This window comes from Vanessa cardui, chromosome 9, assembly GCF_905220365.1.
Source record: "Vanessa cardui chromosome 9, ilVanCard2.1, whole genome shotgun sequence".
Lineage (NCBI taxonomy): Eukaryota > Metazoa > Arthropoda > Insecta > Lepidoptera > Nymphalidae > Vanessa > Vanessa cardui.
In genome coordinates this window covers 12,209,722-12,229,305 of record NC_061131.1, presented here as the reverse complement: position 1 = coordinate 12,229,305, position 19,584 = coordinate 12,209,722, and the positions used below count along the sequence as shown (strand labels likewise).

Sequence of the window (19,584 nt, the reverse complement as noted above, 5' to 3'; positions counted from 1 at the left end):
AAGGTAGCTTATGTTTTTTGTGGCTTTTTGGGGGTTTTTGAAATTTTTAATTTAATTTTTTATTTTATACTTTTTAAAGGTAAACATCCTTAAAATATGTCTGGTTAAGTTGTAAATACGTAGGTTCTTGTCGATTTAAAACACATAAGTTAAAATTACGTTTTAAGATCAAACTTGTTCTTTTTTATTTTACTTACTAATTAATATTTTTTGTTTCTTAATTCATCTTTTTTTCTAACAATTTTATTTAATTACTAATGTTTTTTGTAATGTACAAGTCATAACCTTTCATTTGATACCCCACTTGAGCATATTTGCAGACATTCGGTTTTTCTTCCCCACTTTAACTCCACATAACTTTTAAACGGCTAAACCGATTTTCATCAAACATGTCTAAGAATACTCGTCCGTAAAACACCTATAACACAAAAAAAACTAAATTGAAATCGGTTCATTTGTTCGGGAGCTATGATGCCACAGACAGACAGACACACAGACAGACAGACAGACACGTCAAACTTATAACACCCCTCTTTTTGCGTCAGGAGTTAATAAAAAAATCAAATAAACAAACTCAGTTTTTGTATAATTATTCTTTGTAAATCTATATATAAACTCGCCTCTCACTTTTAGCCGGTCAAACTGTCATTCATTGATCTCAAAGTATCACTTTTTTAAACTAGTTTGAGAGATTACGATAAGAAATAAATCTTTCTTGAATGATTGAACGAACATATTGAAATAAACGAATGAACTTAAACTATTTCAATGACCAATGCGCCACCAGCCTTGGGAACTAAGATGTTAAGTCCCTTGTGCCTGTAGTTATAGCTCACTCACCCTTTTAGCCAGAACGTAAAACAAACTATGTTCAGTACTTCTGTTGGTAGAATATATGATTAGTGGGTGTTCCCTACCCAGACGGGCTTGCATAAATCCCTACCACCACGACATACCTACGGAAAGAAATATAAACCATAATCTTTTTCATACTCCTTGATGGATCCCACTTCTCTCAATTTATTCGTTAAATTAAATCTTCCATTAAAAAGCGAATATCTTAAACTAAACAAATCGTTTCTCGACACGTATGCAGCACGGGGCACTTTATCAATATAAATATTTAGCAAGGTAACATTACATTTCTCAGAAAAATTATGTAATTAAGGACGTTTTTAATCACGTATAACGTAATTAATACATTGTTATCTATTCCATGAATACATTGGGCAAGTGAAATGAAATTAGTAACTACCTATCTATTAAAATCGTTTACAAATGTGTTGTCATTAAAATAAGTATCACTTTTTAAGACGGGGTCAATGAGGATCAATAAATAAATAAATAAATAAATATAAGACAACATCACATACATTACTCTGATCCCAATGTAAGTAGCTGAAGCACTTGTGTTATGAAAATCAGAAGTAGCGACGGTACCACAAACACCCAGACCCAAGACAACATAGAAAACTAATGGTAATCTACATCGACTCGGCCGGGAATCGAACCCGGGACCTCAGAGTGGCGTACCCATGAAAACCGGTGTACACACCACTCGACCATGGAGGTCGTCAAGTCAATAATGTTTCACACATAAATATTTTTCTGGAACCACTCTTTTTATTAAAGAAAACGTGCTTAGATGGCCCAGTGGTTAGAAAGCGTGCATCTTAACTCATGATTGCGGGTTCAAATCCATTGAGCAATCCCGTCTGAGTAGATACCACCCACTCATCAGTTATTCTACCGCTAAATAACAGTACTCAGTACTGTGTTCCGGTTTGAAGGGTGAGTGAGCCATTGTAACTACAGGCACAAGGGACATAACATCTTAGTTCTCAAGGTTGGTGGGACATTGACGATGTAAGGATTAGTTAGTATTACTCACAGCTTCATTGTCTATGGGTTATAGTGACCACTTAATATCAGGTAGCCCATATACTCATCCGCCAACCTATACCATAAAAAAATACTATAATCTGAAAAATAATTTGAACCCCAAAATACTTTTTTTTCTAATTTTGACCGAATATATACCTATCTAGAAAAAAAAAATGTGTTGTCGAAAAGCTGTAATATAGCTAAATCTAGGACAACCAAACTCTTTATGAATTATAAGTTGCATAAGCAGATTGTTTTTAAATAAAACAAACTGACAATCAAACAAAAAATATGAAAAAAAATACAACATGCTTATCGGAGTAGAAGCGGCGGACGATATCTACGTTAAATATTTTTTTATAATAAAATACGAATATTAATAATTCAAACTATAAATAATATTTAAATTGCATTATTTTATCTCCACACTGACCCAGATATTATAAAGAAAACATTCACAATGTTGTACTTAATCCCGAGCTCAGATTCGACCAGTAAAAATCCTCAAAGATATTCTTTCGCCTTATATGAAAGTATTTATAAAAATCGAGAGTCGAGATGGCCCAGTGGTTAGAACGCGTGCATCTTAACCGATGATTGCGGGTTCGAACCCAGGCAAGCACCGCTGATTCATGTGCTTAATTTGTCTTTATAATTCATCTCGTGTTCAGCGGTGAAGGAAAACATCGTGAGGAAACCTGCATGTGACAAATTTCATAGAAATTCTGCCACATGTGAATTCCACGAACCCGCATTGGAATAGCGCTGTGGAATATGTTCCAAACCTTCTCCTCAAAGAGAGAGGAGGCCTTTAGCCCAGCAGTGGGAATTTACAGGCTGTTGTTGTTGTTGTTATAAAATATTTTTCATGTTGTTGTTATTAAATTTATGAACTAGTCCTAGCGGGTTCAATAGATATGGGTACGAAATCGTAAACTTCGAAGAGTTTCAGTTTGAGCCAGTGAGCTAGTGTAGAAATAAATCAAGCATATGAATATACCAATAATTTGATTATTTTTATATACATATATTGTACATGGAAAAACTGCCAGGAAGTCTTCGCTTCCATATTAGCTTGGCATCTGCAATACAAAATGCATTTTAATCAAGATAAAATTACAATATTTTTATTATTACAGTTCCTCTTATCGCTTCGCTTAATTAAGATAAATTCCTCATTGCCGTTATTAAACGTAAAATCCGCTGCATCTTATCAAACGAGCTCAAACCGAGGACGAAAAACAACTTTCTTTAATGAATACAACTAAGGAACAATGTTATTTCATATAAATATCAATGATACCGTATATGCAATTCCATTATTTTTCCCATTACGTATTCAACTTTATACGTGAATGGGAAACACTTATTTCATTCTATCAAATTATAAATGACCCCGACCTCCCCTCCCGCGCTCAAATACCAAGGGCCATAAAGAACTTATCACAATCAAAAATACAGGTCTTGTTAAAGCGGTCAGTGGATAGCATACAATTTAGCGACTCAGCGGTCACGCCAGTTGTCATTCAGACGCTGATATAAGTGTATGTGTCGTCGCAGATAAACCGCTTATTCGTTGTGACGTAAATAAGTGACGAGTGAAAAATGGTTATATTTCGTATATAAAAAGGGAACACGCTGTATAGTGTAACATACGATGTTATTGAATCAATAAGTCGTGATGGCCTGGATTCTTCTGTGCATTCTTTTGGTTTCTCTGGTATGTTTGAGTTTGATAAATAGACACGTATCGTACGAAGCGAATAGTGTGCGATTATTTTACACGGTAAATATATGCCCAGACCTTGTGTTTAAGCGGAAATCCATATACAGAGTGCTCCATTTCCTGATAGTTTAATGTTATGGTTTGAAAATATTTCGTTTACGAAAATTATAAAATTACAAGGTCATATTTCTAGTAATTTATTGCATATTTTAAAAATGTTATTATATTTATGTGTGCGTTTTCATTTGTTTCAAAGAAATAATTAATGTGATTTCTTATCGTTCGATAAGTCACACTAACTAAGTTAAATGGACGTTTTATCATAATAGTTTGTTTTTTTAATTTAACTTACTTATTGTGTATAATGAAAATATAAGTATTAAATGTTCTTAGATAAAGTTACATATAAAGATACATATTTATCTATACTTATAAAATCGTGGACTTGATTGACTCTCAACATGCAATCATAACTTACTTACTTACTCACGAATGGATCCTAGCAAGCTGAAAATTGGAACTTTATATATATAGTAAACATATATATGGAAGTTTCATTAGGGGGGGTGTTTGAAATTCCCCCGTACCAATAGAATTAGATAGTCTATAAATAAAACATAATTATGTTTAGGTAAGTTCACTGAACAAATATAAATTACCTGTTCCGACATGGCGTTCTCGCCAAATTATTTATAGGTCTGCTGTTAAAACTATGTAGGTACATAGTATGATTAATAATATTTATGAATTAATATATTATATTCTTAATTACTTAGCTACGTATATGTACGTTTGTCAAATGATAACTATATAAATATCTGTTGATTCATTTCATGCAGAATAAGACATATGTAATAATGAATCCGTTTCTATAATAAGATTCCGCAGACATTTTTAACTTTGCCGTTTCGTAAATTCAAATCGTTTATAACAAAAATACATTACTAAAAAAGGCAGATACAAAATTTTGTAAATGATAAAATAGCTTGGAATTAATACCTGTTGACTTCCAGGCAGGATATATTACATACATATATAATTGTATTTAACTAATATAATTGTATTTTTTAAATGTTGAAAAAGAATAACTGCTGAGTTTCTTGTCGGTTTTTCTCGGTAGAATCTACTTTCCGAACCGGTGGTAGCTTCACTAAAAGTGCTTGTAAAAGCATACTTGAATAAAGTTTATTTTGATTTTGATTAAGTTTTCGCTTGTTGAGGGGTATGAAAAGCGTAACAAACAGACAGAATCATTTAACATTTCTATTATGAGTATAGATAATAAATACATTTTATTTTAAATTTTAATTATTGAAAACATTATGTTCCAACTATCAAAAAGTAATACTCAGTACTTTTGATGTATTCCGGTTATGGAACATAAGATCTTTGTTTCCTTTTTCCTGTATTGATGATGTAGAAACCGTTTAATATAGGTTAGTGACCACTAAACCATCAGGTTGGCCGGTGACTGTTCGGCTAATACTAGTATTAAGTGTATATAATAGTAGTAAATTTACATTAATGTTTCAACATATATGGAAGTATAAATATAACATCTATAACAAGAAGCCTTTTAACTAAAGTTACACGAGTTTATATCTGTTATGGAAATTGATATTTAAGTCGTTTAAGATTTTCAATCAAAAATCTATGAAAAAAGTCTCTACAACATTCTTGCCTTAGCCAAAGCAAACTTTTCATTAACGTTTAAGAAGGGGTTGCAAAAGTCTCCAAAACATGATAACGATATTTGATAATTTTATACTCTTGCGAATATGTAATTTTGATAATTCATAACGTAGAAAGAAGTACCACATTAAACTGTTGTATTCTAAAAATTAAAATTATAGATAGCATTACGCAATCCATATCGATATCAAAAAGTATTTATAAAAATAAAAAAATATTTGGAAAGTAACATTAAATAATTAAAATACACTTAAATATAATTACAATACAGTTCATAGTGTTAATAAAAAAAATATATGTCATATTGATAATTTCCTTGACCGGTTATAAACGCCAGCTATAAATGTGTTGCTATACGAAAGTAAAAGTAACTTTCTTTATACGTGCAACGTGCTAAGACTTGTTCGTGTTTAGAATCATTGGACATGCTAATAATACAAAAAAAAAAAACAATTCACGCTCGGTTTCATCTGCATGCTATTCGTTATAGTCATTTAATTAATTGATTTCATTTTACTTATCAGTTTAATACATTGAAAACATAAAATGTTGCTATTTTTTTCTCGCGTATGTGGATTGTAAGAGATAGCAATGTTACAAATTGTTAGGTATTATTTAAGAGTCGAGATGGTCCAGAGTCGAGATGGCCCAGTGGTTAGAACGCGTGCATTTTAACCGATGATTGCGGATTCAAACCCAGGCAAGCACCGCTGTTTCATGTGCTTAATTTGTCTTTATAATTCATCTCGTGCTCAGCGGTGAAGGAAAACATCGCGAGGAAACCTGCATGTGACAAATTTCATAGATATTCTGCCACATGTGCATTCCACCAACCATTGGAACAGCGTGGTGGAATATGTTCCAAACCTTCTCCTCAAAGGAAGAGGAGGCCTTTAGCCCAGCAGTGGGAATTTACAGGTTGTTGTTGTTGTTGTAGGTATTTTTAGTGTCGTGTAAAAATTATTATATATTGAATATTGTTCAAATTAATTGTTTTTCTTCTCGCATGTTCTATTAATATTATAAAGACGAGTTTATTTGGAAGGCTATCTAGTCCAACCGAGCACGTAAGATCAAACTCAAACCAAGATTTTAAGTACACAATCATGATATATTACAAATAATTTAAAATGAACACATGTATCAAAACTGCATTTAACCAAAAGTACGAAGAAAAAGTGTTTCGCGGTTTCGGAAGCAAATAGGTACACAACGTATCTATTGATTTGTAAAATTGTTACCATATTATGTAGAAAGATTTTTTGTGATCCGAATTCGCAGAATATAATTTCGAACAATATATTTGATGCCTCGTTCTATAAAAGATAGATAAACAACGCCTTTAAAGATAAATACATATATTAACTTGATAATGGCCATCGTAAAGGCAAAAGCCTCGCATATTGATTCTAACTATGTGTGTCAACACTTCGATGCTACCTGTGTATGCTGCTAACTACTGTATGTTTATTTGAATTGTTGGAGTTTTAGAGAAACCACTTGAAATGAATATGCAAAGTAATATTTCTATTCTAATAACTTATACCAGCATATATGTTCTCAATTCTATACTCAATTTTGACCAGCCAAATCTTCCAGACCAATCCTGTTATTTATAACGTTTATGATTCAACAACTTTGACCGAATTGCAACTCCATAATTTTTAAATTCATGAACAGCCTGTATATTTCCCACTGCTGGGCTAAGGGCCTCCTCTCCTTTTGAGAAGGATCGGTGGAAAGTCCAATGCAGGCTGGTGGAAATTCATATTCAGTATATGTTTTTAATTTATTTGACAAGAGAGACCTGCTGAGTTTCTTTCCCCGGTTCTTCTCAGGTCTGTTGTTCCTTTTCCGAACCGGTGGCAGTGTTTCATTTGACCGTCAATAAGTAAGTGTAATGCCTCTTTACTTATTGAATAAAGGAATTTGAGTTTGATCTTTGCGTCTGTAGAGTAAATAGTTGTGTAGGTCTTTAACAGCAACGATTTTTACCAAGATGCGATCTCATAAGATTGCATCTTGGTTCACAGTGAATCCAGTAATGTCAAAAGAAATACATCACATATATTGCCTTCACGATTTAAAAAGTCCATCAGTACCGAGTTCTAACACAACTTAATCAAATACAAAATTAAACATATTTTATGAATGGTTATTATATCTATATAGAGATTACCGATTATGTAGTCTTTATGACTTTTTCCATTGGAATTAAAAATCAACAAAATATTAGTACCTACCCAATGATGTTCTAGTAAACAGATATGTCATTAACGCGCAAAAAGTGAAGACTAGAAAACGTCCTAATTGGGACGTTTGCCTTTAGTCGTTTTCATCATAATTATGCCAGTAATACGTTATAATACATCATAATTATGTAGTAATACGTTTTGCGTAATTAAAACATCTAGTTATCCCTTTTACTTATTATTTTTATCAAGCTATCCTTTTTATTTGTAACGAAATGTAAAATAAACGGTCCCCGGCGCGGCACACTTTTTTCTGTTGTTTAGTATGGGTATAACATATCTGTTTATTAGAATATCATTGTACCTACCTATTAAAAAGTATGCAACATACGAACGTAGTTAAACACAGCAAATTTGATCGTTGAAGATCCAGTATATTCAATGATCAAAATTAATTATTACAAGACGCCAATTGTTAACACGTGTGCATATTAAATAACTTGCCGTAATAATCGTTAATTTAAAATATTATTCGTAAATTACTTTGAGTCATCAAGTATTCATGAGTTATGCTGAATTCATATTATTAATATATCAAATTCTTTATTTGTTGAGTTCTTGTGTAATTCGTTAAACTGTTGAGTGAGTCAGTGTTATCAGGTCCAAGGGTTAAGAGTCTCAATTTCAATTAATTACCTCTGGTAAAACAGACTTACGCGCAAAAATTTTAAATTAAAAAATGTACTATTTTTATGATACTTCACTTTGACAATATTTATTATTATTAATAGATTATTAATCTAATTATTAAATAACTTTAAGCTTGACATTGACATGCAAACACTTGTAGTTTATATCCCTTGCAGTCCGACTAGGAAAATATCTAGATAATAATCTTGCCATATCTGGAATTAGACTTAGTCATTCATTGTTCAAACTGAATTAGGGCAGTGCCAAGTATTGAATATTAATTAATTATTTAATGGTATCATTAGTGAATGGGTGGACTGGCATATTTATTTATTTATTTATATTTAACAAAAGTAAAACCGCTGTAACATTTGGTCAATAAAGTTTTTTTTAAAGTAGGTTCTTACGGGTGCATGTACTTTTACAATATTTATTAATGTATTATTATTATTTAAATAAAATGTGAAGGTATCACCGTTTTGGGAAATTTAGATTCTACAAGAAACTGTAAAACTCGTTCGTTTCTTCAATTTATAAATATGTAAAATAATATATAAATGTTATTAATTTCGGGATATTTACCATGTTTTTTATTTTTGTTCGGTGGAGCTCGATATTTCGACATTGTCTACGAATTATAAAATAAAAAACATGGTAAATATCCCGAAATTAATAACTTTAATAATAAATATAATCATGTTAATTTAAAATCCAATATATAAATGTCCGACTTAAAAATTAACAAATACTTTCATAGTCTTTGTTTTTCCAACACTATTATATAATTGTCGATGACAAATATTTAAGTATAATTAGTACAGTTTACACGCTGTTCGTATTAAGTATATTTATTCTTTTAGCTGCTTACGTGTGTAGCTGTTTTTTTTTAATAAGCACGGTGGAAAATTCCCTGAGACTACACTACACCTCACACTATAAACAATATTATCGACCTCTTTATTATAGTATTCTATAACAAAACAATATATAGCGTGATTTCATTTTTTATACTTTAATAAAATAGTGACATTTACCTGTGCGACAAGTAACGCCATCTATTATAACAAACAGGAACTAAATCATCTAACAATTTTAAAACAACTATTTTATTTCACGCAATTTTAAATAATAAACATGTTTTAGCATAATAAACTCGTATTTATTTAATTTAACAATGAATTAATTGGATTGAACTAGCATGACGTGTATTTTTTAAATGTTGAAAAAGAGTAGCTACTGAATTTTCTTGACGGTTCTTCTCGGTAGAATCTACTTTCGAGGGCAGCTTCACTTAATTGTACAATGACGATTCAAAAGTGCTTGCAAAAGCCTACTTGAATAAAGTTTATTTTGATTTTGATTTTAATTATATATTTTATAAGTCAAATTCGATGACTGTTTTTTATACCTACTGATAACCTTATAATACTTAATAATCATTGCGGACTTAATTCATTCAAATAATAACGAAAATTCTCAAACACAGGATCTCCAAATTTTTTGTCTATTGAATCCGAGAAACTTTTTTTGTTCACGATTAGTTTTGTTTTTACGTGCTTGCGTGTAGTCTTTATACTTACATAAGTATTTTGCCTTAAAAATCATTGTCAATATGTATTTAAATATACGATACGCGTTGATTCTGCCTGTCTTCAATTTTCTTTTGGTTAAGTTTTTTAATTAAATTATTTAACTTTACTTTGTTGTAAACCACATAAATAAAATAAATAAATAAAACATGGACACAGCCTAAAAAAAGAAGCTTACAATTTTGGCGACCTTAAACGTATCTATGTACAGAGCGCTCTCTTCTCTTCTTCTTTTTTCAAATTTAAAACAGTTCGGTTAAATCGGTTCCAATAATATTTTCATTACACAATTTTATTTATATTCGTATTCCATTAATGATTTACAAGAAACGCAATCCATTGTTTGAAGTTGCCCATTTGGTATTCAACTATTTACAAATACTCAGAATCGTAACGCTTATTGTAAACTAGGTAATTAATAGCTAATTAGCAAACTGTTCTATGCTGTTTCTAAGAGAATGACGATAGAAATTATTAAATACAACTTTTTTTGGTTTAGGTTGGCGGTTTTAATAAGGGCCACCTGATGGTAAGTGGTCACCATTACCCATAGACAATGACGCTGTAAGAAATATTAACTATTCCTTAAATCGTCAATGCGCCACTAACCTTGGGTACTAAGATATTATATCCCTCGTGTCTGTAGTAACACTGATTCACTCACCCTTCAAACCGAAACACAACAATACTGAGTACTGTTGTTTGGCGATAGAATAACTGATGAGTGGGTGGCACCTACCCTACCACAAAGAACAAGTAATTCTACCACATAAATTTCCATCTCCTATTTAATCTTCTTTAAAAATACATTTACCAAAAATCCTATATACTGGAATAGATCCTCTGTGCAAAAGAATTCTAGTAGAACGCTGAAAGATGTATGTCAGTCACATCGACATCAAATCTTAAAATAAAATGAAAACCCACCAAATTTGTACGAATTAGACAAACAGTTAATGATACTTCTGTGTTAAATGAAATATGCCTAACAGTTTAAGCATACTTTAATTTTACAGCATTTAAATGTCATAAAACATATTTTTAAATTGAATTCTTATCTGAATATGTTCGACATTTAGATAAGAAAAGAATTAAAAATAAATATTCTATGTTAAACATTTGTTTTTACAATATAATTTATGACTCGCTTACCAACTGTTCAAAATATTTATGTAAATATGAAAATATCATGGCATGTAATTTTTATAAGTAATTAAATAAATATTAGACAACATCACATACATACATTGTTTCTGATCCAATGTATGTAGCTAAAACATTATTGTTATGGAAAATCAGAAGTAAAGACGGTACCACAAACATCCGTACCCAAGACAACATAAAAACTAATGAACTTTTTCTGCATCGACTCGACCGGAAATTGAACCCGGGACCTCGGTTGCGTACCCATGAAAATCGGTGTACACACACTAGACCGCTGTGGAGCGGCTTGCATCAAACTCAAATTCCTTTATTCAATATACAAGCAATACACTTACTGATTGTCAAATTTAACGATACCACCATATAAACTTCAAATCGTCTAATTAGGAAGAGAAGTTTACAAACAACAACTAACAACAACAACAGCCTGTAAATTTCCTCCTCTCCCTTTGAGGAGAGGGTTTGGAACATGTTAATGTTAGTGTGTTTCCTAACTCTGTTCCAAAGCTGGTTGGTGCAAAATATGTGGCAGAATATCTATGAAATAAGCAGGTTTCGATGTGTTCCGTCACCGCAAAGCACGAGATGAATTATAAACAAAAATTAAGCACATGAATAATTGTCATCGGTCATGCACGCGTCTACGCGTTTAGAGTTTTACACTTTAAATTTTAAAGCAATTTTTCATCAGTTTCAGGCATCAACAAAAGGCGGTGACGTAGCTGATACACGATCAGTGTCGGAGAGCGAGAGGTCCGCCAACCACAAACCGAATGGTTCGTACAAAATCCTGAATAGATTTGTGAAGCCTTTTATCACTAAAAGAGGTTCGTATCGATACATCGAGCGTGTTTCCAATGCAATGCCGCTTTTCAAAAGACTATCAAGTGCGTATATAGCTTTTGGTTATGGACAAGGTAGCTTGAAATGCCAAAAATATTATAGACGTTTAAAATGGTTGTGGAGATATAAAAAGCGTCTACAGGCTCTCATCGTTTTATTGGACTGGAGCCTACTACCTACCTAACCTAACTTACAAAGGTTATGAGTATAACCTATACGTGCCTAATTGTTCGATCCAACTTTGAATAATTATCATAACGTAAACCGTAGCTCAATAATAGGTAATGGTGATTTCTATATATTATATTATATATGATTCGATACGATCTCGATTATATTCCGATCTAACCTCAACCGAACTGCAAATCGATGTTTTAGCAGAAACGGAAACGATTCGATTTCGATAGTGACAATTTGTTAACAGACTTATTTTCTTCTTCTTCTATTGAAGTAATATAATTGATCCTCCCAGTTATAAATGTTTTGTGAATTAGAAATTAACTGGATATATTAAGCAATATTTTTTCCTTTCTTTTTAAATTGTAAAGTTTTTTTTTAATTCGCAAATTTAATTACTTTACATAGGTGTATATAGGTTGGTATTATGCATCGCGCAATGGGATGTGAAAGGGCTTAGAGGGTCATTACTAATTACAATTAACATTTGATAAGTAAAATGAAATAATTGGCTTATAAAAAAATATTAACATTAGTTCCTCAAATGTATTACTGTATAAATCTTAACCGCGTCGAATGGCAAGATTAAATCTCCCTTGTTTACACAAGTTTCTTGTTTAAATTCTCCAATTAGAACCGGCACATATGAACATAATCACTGGCTGGTAAAGACTGCCTAGTTAGCGATAAGACAGCACTTAGTTCCATGCATTTGTTAGTTAACAAGATATCAAGAAACGATCTAACAAAAACACATAAGATAGTAAGACTATTTGCACTTAGAAAAAGTAGTTTATTTAGTTTCTCGATGCTAGGGCTTTGGGCAAGCCCGTGTGGGTAGGCACCACCCATTCAACAGATATTCAACCGCTTAACAACAGTACTCAGTATTGTTGTATTCCGGTTAGAAGGGCGAGTGAGGCAGTGTAACTACAGGCACAAGGGACATAACCTCTTAGTTCCCTGGTGGCACTTTGGTGATGTAGGGAATGGTTAGTATTTCTTTCTCCATTGTCTTAGAGCGGTGGTGACCACTTGCCAACAGGAGCATGTGCTAGTCCACTAACCTACGAGATAAAAAGTCATGTATCTCATACATTTGTAATTGTGTACAGCGCATGCGCAATAAATCACCGTGTTGCCATCATAAACATTAACGATTCATTGTTTGATGTCCTTCGTAATTAAATAAGAATTATTCTCATAACATCATTACATCAGCGGTACTAATGATTATAACCTTATGTAGTTAAATATATTATTTATATTTTTACTATTTCGTAATCGGGTTTTACTCACATTATTACGAGGTTTTACGTGGCCACTTTTAGATCTTTTGTATTGTAAATTTCCCGAAATACGTCGAGCATTCCTCAATGACGTTTAGTTAACATGTTCAATGCTGAGCAAGGTCTAATAGGCCTCGTATTGCGCTGCGGCTAAGAAAAACTTTCTCTCGTGCGGAGGCCGTAACACATTTTTGATATATTGTAGGTAAATGATAAATATCATAATATGATGCCTATGGAAAATATAATGCTATTGTGTACCTACTTTAATACGAGGTCTCTTCACTTAGCGCACTGCAAAATCGCATCTCAAGAAAACCCGTACCGATATTATGATAGTTTTCCTACGAGATCTTTAAAGCCCCGTAGCGCTGAAATGGAATAAATTAAAAAAAAATGCCGCGTCCGAAGTGTTAAACTATATACAATATAAATTATATTTTGTAAACTCACGCTTCTTTTAATATATGATAAATAATTAGATGAAATATGTTATTCGTGACTTCGTATATAAATAGTAATTTATGAAATACGTTTCTAATAAAAGTAAATAATGTAAATTATTTATGACTGCATATTGACAGAGTAAGGAATCTTTATTGCTAGAAGTGATTGTCCATATAATATATTTTTCCATTACTGTCTTTACTATAATGGTACATGGTACATGCCGAGGGCCCCTATCTAGAGGGGGCCCCAAAGAACCAACAAATTCTATTACACTTTTGTGCTCATGTTGATAAATACGAGTTTTCGTATTTGTGAGAAGTAATAAAAAGCTTTATTGAAAGCTAATGATGATAGTCGATATTAAAATTTATATTAGAAATAGACAAACATACGATACCATAAAATAGTACAACCGATCAGATTCCTAAACATTTACGAAAATTACCGCTTCGGTTAATTGAAACTAAAGTTAAGGCCCAAAGCTGACGGATTCTTGAAATTAAAAATAAATTTTTGCATTGTTATTTTGCTAGATATTTAATTTTAGTAAATAAGTAGCAGAAGAGCCCCAAATTCATATAAGCCCAAGAGCCCAAGTATAGCTTGACGGCTCTGTAGGTATATATCTGTAATCAACTATTGCCTTATCGGATTATGTCTTACTATGTACAGAATAACTCTTTGAAGAACTAAAACTACTTCATACTTATTTATCCCTGTAATATAATTCTCTTACTCTGGTTTTACTAATAATGTATATAATACATGTTTAATTTTGTTTAATAGATGTAGGTATAATATTAATATATATGTAACTGCACGTAATTGATTTTAATACAGTTAGAGCTAGCGCGCACTGGCGATTTTTGTCACGGTGACTTTAAAGTATTTGTCATTGTCACGTCACGTTTCCAAAGTAGCTCATTAATAGAGACAGTGGCGAAACATTTTCGAAATCGAAGTCTCATTCGCTACCATGGATTTCGAAGAGACGGTCGGTGACAAGAGTGACGAAATAGTCACCATGACAAAAATCTCCAGTGCGCCCTAGCTCTTACGCTCATAATCTCTTTACTCATGACTATAAGCAGTCAGCTGTTCAAGCGCGGAAACGTCTTTAACGCTCGCTGATTAAACTCTGCGGTGCTACTGAGAATTTAATAACATACTACAATAACACTAACTTTCTATCAGTAGCACCCTGGATGTGAACCTAGTTTGAAATAGAATAGTCGTATGTTATTCCAATTTGTATCTAATATTTCAGCATTTTGGACATATTTGAAATTCGAATTAATTTTAAATTAATTGACAAAAATGTGATTTTTAGCTGTAAACTCTACACGTACTAAAATTGTTCTTTTTTTATTTTCAGTGGGTTTCGTCTTCCCAGGATTAACGTCACGTGCTGGGAACAATCTGGTAATTCCTGATGAATGCAAGACAATTGGTATCTGTGAAGATATACCCAATTACCCAGAAGAATTAGTAAAGAGTTTAGCTCAAGAAGTAAGCTATTTATGACCATTAATTATATTAAGCCATATATAAAAATTGAGTCTTAGACGAAATAAAACTCTCACATTAAAAGATACTTATTTTGACCATTATTTTGGAATAAATAAACAAGTATTTTTGTAAATCTAAAACTAAATTTTAAAATGGAATAAGTTGATGGCTTCAGTAAAACGCATTCTAAATTTGAAATTATAACGTTTCAGCTTGAAAGAAATAACATCAGTAAATTCAACAAAGATGTTCTGGACATACCACAGATAGCTGAAAGAATTGGACCTGAGGAAGAAAACATTGAACTTTGTAATTCAGTACAAAAGGTATTTCTGATGTATAAATGTTCTTTTTCATATACGTTATAAAGGTAGATAAATAAGCATAATCATCATATCAAACTTCTATTCCGAAAGCATTTTCCGAAACTTTTTATACCATACGTAAATATTTGTTTCACCTGATGAAAATTTGACAAGAACATAAACAAATATTTACCATTCCTTACTCCTGCAATGGATCGCGAAAACTATAGACCATCATCTCCTACCCTTATCCCAATTTTTTTAAGGTCGGCGGAGCAAGTCTATTTCTTCCGTACTTCTCTATATGACGTCATGTACAAGTACCATTCTTTCCAAGCATATTGTTTTTCACAGAACCCATCCATCGTTTCTTTTGTGGCCGTTTCCTTTATATCAATCCACATCCATAATTAAGGCTAACTCAAATTTTAAAACTGTACATAGTTATACCTTAGAATATTACTAATTATTAATTACTTAAATTATTTTGATATATGTATATTATTATTTTCAGCTGTACGCTCCAAGAGCTGCTCAGGATGCCAATAAAGAATGGTTCGTCATTATGAATGATAAAGCGAAGCCACAGCAAACTTTTCGAGTAGAAATATGCCAGTAAGTATTACTTTTAAGCCAATTCATAGCGTAGTCAATCAATTTATTATTGTCGCTGTATATATTAACTATGCCTTACACCGTCAACGTACCTACTACCGATCCTGGGAATTAAGATGATATGGTCCTCTTTTTTATGGTTACATAAAACATTATTTAATTATTACATAGACATACTGTCATGACCCATCACAGGTTCATAGATTTTTTTTATTAACTTACACTATAAGCAGAAAGGCAATTGCCCCTGCCTTATTTTATTTTTAGGTTTAGTAGTTTAGTATGGCAGTTTACAATTTAAGCTGCAAATGTTACTATTAAAATCAGTGTTGGGTTTTGGAAGTCAACTCGGAAGCTGATTGTAACCTATTTGAAACACGATTTCATTTATTGCTTTCCAAATCTCTTTTGTATGCTTCTCTTTATTATTTTTGTTCTTTTTTTATTACAATTTTTCCACGACCTTGTACGGGTTTGAATTTAACAAAAAAAAATATTGTTGCCTAATTTACTCCTTATTATATTAGTTATCTGCCAGTGAAAGTTCCGTCAAAATCGGTCCAGCCGTTCGAGAGATTAGCCGGAACAAATAGACGGACAGACAAAAATTGTAAAAAAATGTTAATTTGACATATGACCCGTCTATAAATACATATGCATTGAGTAAAAAGGGCTATTTTAATATTACAAACAGACACTCCATTTTTTTATATGTATAGATTATTAAAACACGATATGGGTGTATTTATAACATTTTTATTTAATTTTGCAGAACCAGAGATTCTCCTTGCTCAGCGGTGGCGTATTTCCAAAATGGCTATGAAGCGCGATGCGTTCAGAAATACATGTTACGACAGATGGTGGCGTTAAATGAACAAAATGAAGTTGTACAGAGACCCTTCCAAGTGCCCAGTTGTTGTTCATGTGTCGTGAAAGTTGTGTAAAGAATAAAACTCTTAAATCATATAAAACACTTCTTGTTGTATAACAAATATATTGTAAACGAAAACATGTTACTATAGTAATTGTTGATGTTAATTTGACGTTGTTTTAATTGTATGTGTTTTTAGGCTTAGTTTACAACGATTAAATTTTGTAAAAAAATTAAATCGTATCTTAGAGTTTTCGCCTCCGAAACTTTTATCCTATGATAATATTATTTCATAATCAGAATTTCCGTTAAAATCAAACGTATTCAATACTAATTAGGAGTCTTTTTACGCAATACCTAACTCACAAAATTATTAACCCGTTGTTTTCATAAAACCTGAACCTTATAATATAGCACGTTTCAGAAAAGGTTTCATCACATAAAGCTGTAAATAGTTAGAGCCAATTATGATTAACCAAAAAGAAAAGATAAATTGATTTTATAAAAGAGGGCTCAAATGTATTCAAGAAGCAAGTACTAGGACCGCCAGAAAATATCATACCGAAAGGTCATATAGTAAAAATTAATGAATATTACGACCTAACAAATGAACTGACCAAAATGGCTTTGTGGCTATTTTAGACGCTGTGAAATCTGAGACGATAGGTGTGATAGGAAAACCTGAACTAAAAAACCTTAGCCTGGCCAGAACTACAGTAAGTTCTAATTTAAATATTTTAGTAATAATAATAAGTATCCAATTCTGTGAATACTGGTACTACTCTACTAAATTCGGTTAAGTAAGGAGGATAACACGACTAGTGCAAACCTATAACCCTTCAAATCTTGGAATCTTATCTTGGAATCTTGGACAATTTTCATGATGCTTTATCTTCGATGAGCTTATCCTGAATGACTTTAATTTTTTTAAGGGTAGTCTTTGTTGATGATTGATATAACTCTAATAGGCATTAAATAGGTATGTGACTTTATTAATGATGTATCTTATTTTATGTATGCAGGTTTCAGTTGATTGATTTTGCTCAAAATTTCTGTTTTCATAATAATCATAGTTTGTCATCCTATATTAATCATTAAATAAAATAGTTATTTATTATTGAACCTGTGTAGAATATCATTATTTATATTCATATAATATATAATATTCCATAAGAATAAAATTCCATTTTTTTTACTTTTAATCCTAAATTTCATGTACGATGTTGTATTTATTTTTATAAGATTGTAATGAAACCTTTCATGCTAGTTTAGGTATTTTTATATTTGTGATATAATTAGCAAAGTAAACAGGTATCATCTACAAACAATGTCAAATCTCCAGGTAAATTTAAATTGATAAGGTTATTTATATATATTAAGAAAAAAAATGGTCCCAGCATCGACCCCTGGGGTATACCATGTGAACGGGGTGTTACGCAAATAACATTTAAAGTTAGATATTTTGCCAATTTCTTCTGTTATCCTTCGTTTCAAAGATTTTGCAATTTAGCATGGCTAATCAAAATGTTTTTCAGGACGACGAAAATAGCTAACGACATATAGAAAAATATTTGTTTTAGGTTTTTGAATTACGTCAATAAAAGCTGATTGAGTTAACCATATTTTATTGTCTAAATAGTTATTTAATCTTTTGTGAATTGTTTTTCAAATATATACTTGATCTCACAGGCACTGAAATTATTTCATAATTGCTGGGGTCAGATTTCGGTCCTGTATTGTGTACCGCTGTAACTTTTACAATGTTAAGACTGTCAAGGAATATGCCATAATAAAAAAATGTTTATGCAATACACCAGATCATTTAAAACTGCCTCTTTAATATATTCAATTGATTCAAATTCTAGTTTGCCTTTAAATTAAATAATCCAATTTTAATAAATCATATCAATTATGCTAGATTATCTCATAAGCACATAGCACATACCACATACTTTCATATTGCTCACATTCGTATGAAACACAAAATTACAAGTTATAAATGAAATTTTTAAAGCTAAGCTAAACACCAGAAGTATAAATACTTCGTTTATAATTACAATAATAATTGCGTTTAGTACCATATTAGTGTATTTTAGTAGATAAAATTTTGGCAGGGCTATTTTTATAGGTAATTTTAATTTAAAGCCTCATCGGTTTCACAATCTGGTTTCCACCGACAATAATCAGTACGCAGCAAAAAATAACAGTACGCCAGAATACTTTGTGATAGTAGAGTCTTTAGTCAGATGCCCACAATAATAAATTGTAAAAGTACTATAGTATTATAGATAAAAAATATTTGTTTTTATGGATCTGGCTAATCTCCGGAACTAATGATCCAATTCTAAAAATCTGATAAAAAAACTACACTTAATTGTATATTATATTTCCCATTTATAGAAGTTGCACCCATGCGAAATCAGGGCGGATTTCTAGTAATTCTAAACGAGACTAAAAGGCACGATATTACAAAACAGGTTTCTGTTTAAAACAAATCCACTATATACCTATGAATATAAAATAATAAATAATAATAAACATTGTACCACATCACATACATTACTCTGGTACCAATTTAAGTAGCTAAA

At 31.6% G+C, this 19,584-nt stretch overlaps 1 protein-coding gene across 4 annotated transcripts; it reads left to right on the top strand.

Moving 5' to 3' along the window:
• Nucleotides 1-3,380: 3,380 nt before the first annotated feature.
• LOC124532480 (protein spaetzle-like) lies at nucleotides 3,381-18,809 on the top strand. 4 transcript variants are annotated; one of them, XM_047107390.1, is made up of 6 exons: nucleotides 3,381-3,604; nucleotides 11,635-11,713; nucleotides 15,072-15,205; nucleotides 15,418-15,531; nucleotides 16,025-16,125; nucleotides 16,898-18,809. In XM_047107390.1, exons 1-6 carry the CDS (start codon nucleotides 3,566-3,568, stop codon nucleotides 17,067-17,069), a joined length of 639 nt encoding a protein of 212 aa, XP_046963346.1. In that variant the 5' UTR covers nucleotides 3,381-3,565; the 3' UTR covers nucleotides 17,070-18,809. The 4 variants fall into 4 exon arrangements, with proteins under 4 accessions (XP_046963346.1, XP_046963344.1, XP_046963342.1 ...); XM_047107388.1 differs by having other exon boundaries at nucleotides 11,635-11,764; XM_047107386.1 differs by having other exon boundaries at nucleotides 11,629-11,764.
• The last annotated feature ends 775 nt before the right edge of the window (nucleotides 18,810-19,584 follow it).